This window comes from Austrofundulus limnaeus, unplaced genomic scaffold (genome assembly GCF_001266775.1).
Source record: "Austrofundulus limnaeus strain Quisiro unplaced genomic scaffold, Austrofundulus_limnaeus-1.0 Scaffold1416, whole genome shotgun sequence".
Classification (NCBI taxonomy): Eukaryota; Metazoa; Chordata; class Actinopteri; order Cyprinodontiformes; family Rivulidae; genus Austrofundulus; species Austrofundulus limnaeus.
The window spans coordinates 42,190-51,040 of NW_013953818.1; the positions used below are offsets into that span (position 1 = coordinate 42,190).

The following is an 8,851-nucleotide window of genomic DNA, read 5'->3' on the forward strand; positions in this document are numbered from 1 at the left end:
ATTTTGAGATTAAAATCAGAATTGTGACCTTTTCCTAATTTTGAGAAAAATGTCAAAATTCTGAGAAAAAATGTCAAACTTATGAGAAACAAAGTCATAATTTTGAGATTAAAATCAGAATTCTGGCATTTTCCTAAATTTGAGAAAAAATGTCTAAATTCTGAGAAGAAATATCAGAATTTTGAGATTAAAATCATAATTCAGACTTTTTCTTAATTTTGAGGAAAATGTCAAACTTATGAGAAACAAAGTCATAATTTTGAGATTAAAATCAGAATTGTGACCTTTTCCTAATTTTGAGAAAAATGTCAAAATTCTGAGAAAAAAAGTCGTAATTAAGACTTTAAATTCTGAGGAACAAAGTAAAAATTCTGACTTATTCCCAATTTTGAAAAAAAAATGTCTAAACTGAGAATAAATATCAGAATTCTGAGATTAAAGTCACAATTTAGACTTTTTTCCTAGTTTTAAAGAAAAAAAGTCAAAATTGATGACTTTCTCATAATTTTGAGAAAAAGGTCAAAAATCTGAGGGAAAAAACATCAGAACTCACAATTTCTTTCTTTCTTTTCTCTGAGACCCTAATCCTTTTCCATACTTTATTGTGAGCAACACATTCAGGGTTAATCTGCATTCAGCTGTCTTTGTGTGTGATTGTGTGCAAAGATGAGATTATACAGTAGGGTTATCTTGGYGCGTGTCCAGCGCCCGTGCATGCTGGTGGGTTACTTCTACGTGTTCGTTGCAGAGGAGATGGCTGAGGAGAGAGATTTCCCAACCAAGCTGCGYTGACACACATGGCCAGTGAAGCGTTCACTCCATTTAACTGTACAGCTTCTTCTYCAGGTTACAATAGAAGGTGCTGAGGCTCCCCAGCAAGAAAAGATGAAAGACTTGCAAACAAATATAGCCATGATTGAAAATGTATTGATTGGTGTTTGGATCCACAAATTACACTGTAGTGATTATCTGTGTGGGAGAATTTAAAAGCGTGACTAAATAATAGTTGCGTGGCGACCCTCTCCATCAGGATTCCTCGACACCACGCGAGTCACAGATATCAGTAGATAATGGATAAATCTCTCTCCTTCCCTTCCACGACCTGCTGTGAGAGGGCCATCTCAGTGAAATATGTCTTACATGATGAGTATTGATTGGGATGGGTACAGAGCACCGGGGGAAACCACTCTCTGTCCGGGAAGGTTTCATTTGCACAGGGAGAGGGTTTGACCGCACAGATGGGTTCACTGGATACACCAGAGCTTGTTCTTAACATACTGAAACACACACATATGGGTCTGTGTTAAASCAGGGACGTACACACTTCTCACTGCTCCGTCAAGTAGATTAGATAATTTGATGAAAAGGTCTAGAGAAGAATCAATGTAAATGTTGGTTTTCATTACCATAAATTACAAAAGCTGGCTGAAGAAACTCTTAAAACAGAAAACAACTATTTATTTTAGGCAGTTCGAATGCTAATCTAAAGACTTTTGGGGGCAACTGGGGTTTTGTTTGGTGATTTCTCCTTTAAAAACCCTGAAGACATAACATTCCTTGAGGAGATGAGTATCACCTGCCACTGTTAATTTTTCTYGTTAGCTTCTTAGCTTAGCTTCAGTCACAGTTGAGCTGGCGCACTGCATACTAGGGGTGTAAGAAAATATCGATACACTGAAATATCACGATATTTCATTTTCCGATACTGTATCGATATTCTAAAGCCCTGTATCGATTTTTTTATTAAGGTTTAAAAACATCAACTTTCCTGCCAGTCGTTCATTTTTATGTTGTAGTTCAGCCTCTGACCACTAGTTGGCAGCAGTGAGCCAGCCATTTGGCTCCTCTACCTCTTGAGCGCCAGAGAGTAAGGGTAGCATTAGCATTTTAAGTAAAAATGCAAGCATTTTAAGTAAACATTAGCTTTTCTTTTTTTTTTTTCAGTAAGAGGTTTTTATTTAATAGAATTTTTGGAGAAAAAAATCGCAATATATTGCAATATATTGCCTTGCTTACAGTATCGCAATATATCGGGATATATCGTATCGTAACCCCTCTGTTATGATATGTATCGTATTGCCAAATTCTTGCCAATACACAGCCCTACTGCATACCTCACGGCCAAACATTAGCGATTGGGTAAACCAGATCCAATCATTTTAAACTTCAACAGAGGCCACGCCTCCAGCAAGAAATTTGTTTCTCAATAGCCGAGGTTCCAGACCCCCGTGTACAACGCAAAATGTAGAACAAGGATCTGGTTTTATGTTTTTGTATTTAAAAATTTATTCATTTCATTTAAAAACAAAACAAATGCTATACATACAACAAATAATAATAATACAACACAAAAAAATGAAAGGTAGCTGAAAGAAGAAAAAAAATTCTTATTGATATTCAATAATAAATAAATTGAAACAATAATAGTCTTCAAATAATAAAACATAACAAAAACTAACTCCTTCTCGAACAACAGTCCTTATGAATGCACATTATACAAATTCATATTTCTTCAACAATGTAACTTTTATCATTCTCTTAAATAAATTTATTGAGTCAGCTTTTTTATAATCACTTTCCAGATTGTTCCACAGTCTTATTCCTTGGACTGAAGTACATCGGTCCTTCAAATTTGTTCAATTTTTGGGCTTTACAAACATCTCTATACCCGTAAGGTTATAATTACTTACTCTCTTAACAAAACTTAATTGAATATTCAGAGGTAATAAATGTTTATGAGCTTTATACATAACCTGCAAAATATTATGATCAACCAACTCATAAAATTTCAAAAATTTCAACTGACAAAATAATATATTTGATGGGTGACTGTAATGTTTTCTGGTGATAATTCTTACAGCTCTTTTCTGTAAAATAAAGATGGGATTTGTAATTGTTTTACATGCTTTCCCCCAGACTTCAGTACAATAAATCAAGTGTGGAACAATTATTGCATTATATAACATAAACAAAGCTTTGTCATTAAATAAGTCCCTTACTTTATACAATACTGCAGTGGATTTGGCTATTTTTGTTCGTAAGTGATTTATGTGAGATTTCCTTGTCAGCTTTTCATCAGTAATAATACCCAAAAACTTCACCTCATTGACTCAACAGATCTCAACATAATCAACTTGAAAAGGAAAATCAATAGTTCTGTTTCTATTACTGAATATCATATAATTAGTTTTATTCAAATTAAATGATAATGTATTTAGTTGAAACCAAGTTTGTATTTTAACAAATTCCATTTGCATCGTCCCCATCATTCGTTCTATATCTTTTCCTGAACAGAAAAATGTAGTATCACCTGCAAATAATGCACATTTAAGAAGCCCTGACACATTTACTAAATCATTCACATATAAAAGAAATAACTTTTGTCCAAGTATAGAACCCTGAGGAACCCCACATGTAATGTTGCCGAGTTCAGATCTTACATCATTAACCTGCACAAACTGTTTCCTGTTTTCCAGTACTAGATACCCACTGTAGTGCTGGACCTCTTATACCATTTTTATTTAACTTTTCAAGAAGAATGGTGGTGGTCAGTGGTGTCAAAGGCTTTCTTTAAATCAAYAAAAACATTAACACAATACTGTTTTTGGTCAACAGCTGTTTTCACCAGGCTAAAAACATCCTCAAAGAATACCTATTGTTAGGCCTAAAAGCTTTAATTTAGATAAACAGATCTAACATTTAAAGATTAAATCAAATATTTGACTTAAAAGTAAGCTAATGTTTGAGAAATGGTTTATTTTAAAAACTGCTTTTTGTCATTTTGTCATTTCCGCAGGACGTGATGGTCGTCGGCGAGCCCACGTTGATGGGCGGCGAGTTCGGGGACGAGGACGAGCGTCTGATCACCCGCCTGGAGAACACGCAGTACGACGCCACCAACGGCCTGGACGACGAGGACGACTTCAACAGCTCCCCGGCTCTGGGAAACAACGCCCCCTGGAGCAGCAAGCCTCCCGCCGCCCAGGACAGCAAGCCCGAGAGCACGGCGCCACAACCCTCACAATAAACAACACAAACAGCAGATAAAGGAACAGGAGATCCTCTGATCCACGTGGAATAGACATTCAACCCTCTCCCCCCGGAGGGCAGTTCTTCTACGCCACTTATTGTGCTGAATCAGAATCAACGTCTGCAAATCTACGTTGGCGTGTCGAGCCAAAACATCTTCGTCTGGGATTTTTTTTTTCTGCTCTGAATCATTGTCACATCTGAGAACTTGCTGAACTGCTCATAAAAATCCACAAAGAACAAATGCATACGAGTTGTATGTGACTGAAATGTAAAAATAGTAAAGCAGGCGTGGCAATTTTTTTATTATTATTATTTTTTAATTCTCTTCTTTCAATGAACGCAGTGGGAAAACTGCAGATCAAATTCTCCTTCTTTGGACCCTCAGATACAAACCTTTTGTCTGGTGGAATACCTCAGCTGTGATTGGTTGACCTGCAGGTCACAAGTCATCACGCTGATCGTGAACAGTGGGGAAGGAAAAAAGAGAAAGCGTAAAAACAACAAACAAAATGTCTGAAATGGAAAGCTCATGAAGGGAATTCAGAGCCCGTGGAAGGATCCCACCACGTTGGACACAAATGAAACGTTGGAGGMAATTGCATTTTTATTGGAAATCCAGTCGGCCGTTGGTTTGTTTCTACTGTCGCTTTAGTTTCATTTCCAATTAAGTGGAAATAAAAGTTCACTAACCACTATGGATGCTTTTTTTTTTTTTCAGAATGAGGGGAGGTCTTGTCCTGGAGATTATTTTTTTTTCTTTTCACATTACGGCAGTCCTCACAGATTATAATTTCATTCGAATCAGTTTAATTGTGTTTATAGTCTCTTGGTATTTTTGCTTCTTTCAGAACCCTTTGCAGTCACATTGTAATTTTGCCGACCAGTATGTGAACTTGGTCAACATACGTTTTCACTTCATTGTTTCAATTTGTTTGTTTTTCTTCTTCTTCCTGGACAAYTGGACTTCTTTCCCTTTAATGACCTACTCCCAAACTGAAACTAAAGCCTTTTTCCTGCATGATTTTCTATGAATTTCATTTGGTTTGATATGTGTGCTTTAAAAAAAAATCACATCAGTTGGATTCTCTCTTTTTTTTTTGTGTTCATCAGTTTGGGAACACTGTAACAAGGTTTGTAGCTCTGTAAATAGAGGTGGAATCTATTTTGTCCACTGTAAAATCAGCAACTGGAAGCAGTTTGGATATGGCAGCTGTTTGGGTTTTTTTTTTTTTTTTTGGCCTTATCTGGTAGGGTGGTTTGGATGTAGGTTTTGTTTTACCTTCTTATGTTCTCTGTCTTCTCTTGCTAGTGCAGAACCAAAGCCACAAAGGTAAAAAAAAAAAGGGCCACTCAGTCACACAATCAGATTTTTAAATATTTGTGACAAACTGGTAAAGAAAAGATTTTATAATTTAAAAACAAGAAAAATAATCCCATCCACCCTACAGAAATTCATCTAAGACTCTTGTATTTGTGTTCACATTTTTTTTATCTTTGATTGAATTTGACTTCAGTAAATCCCTGAACTTTTGTTGGACTTTTGTTTCAAAAATGGACAAGAAGACAGTGACGCAATGTCTTTATACAATTGGATCTATTGGGTATTTATTTGTGCATTTGTAAGGAAGCCAACACATTTCTAAATATGTTTGAGCCTAGTATTATTAGACACCATTTGTACATTATATAGCAGAGGTGTTCAGTGTCATATCTGATATCTGGTATGTATGCTTTACCATTATGTGTGCCAATAAACCGTGCTTACAAAGAGGCTGATTTTGGCTTGGTTACATACACGTTTTATGTGTAGATGGCCATTTTTATCACCTAAAGGTAAAGGTAAAGGCTTTATGTTTTGCCTGTACCTGTATGTCTGTATGTACCATTGGCAAAATACCCCATAAACCACTGGATGGGTTTATGGATCAGTCAACAGCAGCATCTGATCAATATGTGATCCATGATCTGATGTAAATGTAACATTTTCTACATATAGGTCAAATTAATCACTGCAATAACTCTGTTTTTGTCACTTTTACAGTGGATTGCATCAACTCTGTTACATACAGAAGGGAAGCTTCACAGAAGTGAAACATAAATCTGTTTATCTGTGTTTGATTACTCTGSCTGSCTTTCACAAGGAYCAGGATGTGGAGGAGTCATTTACAACACATACTCGAAGAAAAAAAATGGCAGGTTGGCGTTCCTGGATTGCGATGTCTCTGTTTCGGATGGAGGACGGTTGGAAACTGGCGTGTATCGTAAGCCCACCCACACAGACCAATATTTGCGTTTTGACTCCCACCACCCACTGGAACACAAGTTAGGAGTGATCAGGACTCTGTACCACAGAGCAGACAGTGTCCCTACAAACCCAGGAGCCAGGGAGAAAGAGAAATCACACACACGACAGGCCCTGGAGCAGTGTGGTTATCCTGACTGGGCTTTCCTGAAAGCAGAGAGGAAATACAGACAGGATTCCATGCAACCTTCAGGTGAAAATGAAGACCCCAAACCCAGACCCAAACCRGTGGTTATTCCGTATGTTGCGGGTGTTTCGGAGAAACTGAGATGTTTATTTTCTAAACATGATGTCCCAGTGGCTTTCAAACCCCAAAACACATTATGGCAAAGGCTGGTTCACCCCAAAGATCCGGTGCCCCGGCACAAACAGASCAATATTGTATATGCTGTTAAGTGCCAGGAGGACTGCGACCAGTTATACATCGGGGAAACAAAGCAGCCACTGTTCAAAAGAATGTCCCAACACAGACGAGCTACATCTAATGGCCAGAACTCTGCAGTTTTCACTCATTTACAGGCCAGCGGTCACTCTTTCAGAGATGAGGATGTTCTCATTCTTGATAGAGAGGAACGTTGGTTTGAGAGAGGAGTAAAAGAAGCCATTTTTCTGAAGAAGGACCGTCCATCATTAAACAGAGGTGGAGGCCTCCGTTTTCAGTTGTCCCCCTCCTACAGCGCGGCCATTGCCAGTATCACTCCACCCCCTGTTAACAATAAGTGTTAATTAGGTGTCAACGATAGCCATGTGATGTGAGTATCAGTCACATGGAGGCAGGGCTTAAAAGCCTGAATTTGCCTGAAACTCTCAGACTGAAGAAGTCTCTTGGAGGAGAGACGAAACGTTTCATTAGAGAAGAACCCGTCCAGAAGACCTWTACAATTTTTTTCTTTTTGATTTTTTACCTGGATTACTGAGATGCATCAGGACACACACTCAAAGAGCTAACAAATCAGATATTGCAGTCTTGCATGGAATCATGCACACTTGTTTTTTATGATGTTTCAAGGTTTGATCTAAACTGTAGAACTCCGTAAGACATTGATATGAAAGGCAGCGGGTAATGTGCATTTATTCAATGAATGTTTGATTTTATTTGTTTAGTAATTGATCAATTTATTCCAAAGCTGCAGAATTCATTCTACAGGAAGTTCATCAGCTGCTTCAAGAATAATTTCCATTACTTTGCATATGATAAAGTCGCAGGTGACCTTGCAGATTTAAAAATTTAGTTTTATAATGAAATGCTGCAGTGTTATTATGGTTAACAACCTTACTTTAGCTGTTACCTTGCAGCATGAAGGTGAATGTGKGCTGCAGGTGTTCTCGTCTCTGTATTGTTCCTGTGATGGACAACCTGTCCAGGCTGTGAGGCTCCAGCCTGGACAAAGCAGCTGTTGAAAAGACAAAAAAAAAAGAGCAATATTGAGCAAATATCAAGGCTATCTGGGTATAGTCACAGTCACATAATTAAATTAGATAATTTTCCCCTGCAGAAAACATTCCTGTGTTTTTCCCCTCTATATTTTTTCTCTTTTTCTTCATACATCAGCAAACAGATTTATCATTGTTTACGTGTACCCTAATGGGATCTAATGACAGAAAATGACTCATCTTCTTTGTAAACAAAATATTCCTCTTTCTCCTGCTGCTTGATGACATTTACTGATTATTCTAGGAATGCTGGAGCTAAATAAACAGAATATTATTTTTTTACCCCAAAACACAGAGAAGACCAAGATGCAATGTACGATTCAGAGCATTAAAATTATAGACATGCCCAATATTTAAAGACATATGGCCATTGTGGATGTATATACTAAAACATTAGCTTGGTATAATAAAAGCCTCAGGTTATGCTCATCTTGTGCAAATATTTTTTAGAAGTTAGAATTCAGTTTTTTGTTTTATCTTATAGCCAACATCTACATTATTTATATTATGTTGCTCATGGTTTGGTTGACATGTTCTGTGTGGAGATCTTTTTATTCAGCAGTGTTTTTGAACATTCTGTACAATCTGAGGTCAGTTTTTTCTGTGTATGTTACCTCTTAAAAAATTAATGTTTTAAGCAGTACCTGAATAATTTATCTGAATAAAACGTGGAATATTGTTTATATTGGAACATGAATATACTGTTTATATCAAAGTTATGATTCAGTAGAAAGACGCCTGTTGTTGGGTAGACTTTAAATCCCAGGTAGTTTGATGGAACTTCAGCACCACCAGGAGGATAATTGAGGTACTGCAACTATGTTTGCCATAATTAAAAAAGAGGTTTGACAAATTTAAACTTGGCAATAAAAAGTGTTTTTATTTTGAAACCTCAATAATTGTTCCAATATTTTATCATGTTTTTGTTTAAAGACTTAAAAGTTATCATGATTCATAACTTTAAAAAAAGAAACAACACATCATGCCATTTCATTTAACCAGTGTTGTATAAAGTACCTCACAGTGATACTTGAGTAAAAGTACAAGTATCTTATCATGAAAATACTTTGGTAAAAGTTAGTC

The 8,851-nt window shown here is 36.7% G+C and overlaps 1 protein-coding gene across 5 annotated transcripts in view; it reads left to right on the plus strand.

Moving 5' to 3' along the window:
• The window catches only part of ldb2a (LIM domain binding 2a), a gene marked incomplete at its 5' end in the record, with an annotated part of 42,737 nt that extends 37,646 nt beyond the window's left edge, over positions 1–5,091 (plus strand). For all 5 annotated transcript variants that reach the window (XM_014032311.1, XM_014032314.1, XM_014032313.1 and 2 more), the window contains 1 exon segment: positions 3,797–5,091. In XM_014032311.1, coding sequence (XP_013887765.1) covers positions 3,797–4,027 — 231 coding nt within the window.
• Positions 5,092–8,851: the final 3,760 nt, after the last annotated feature.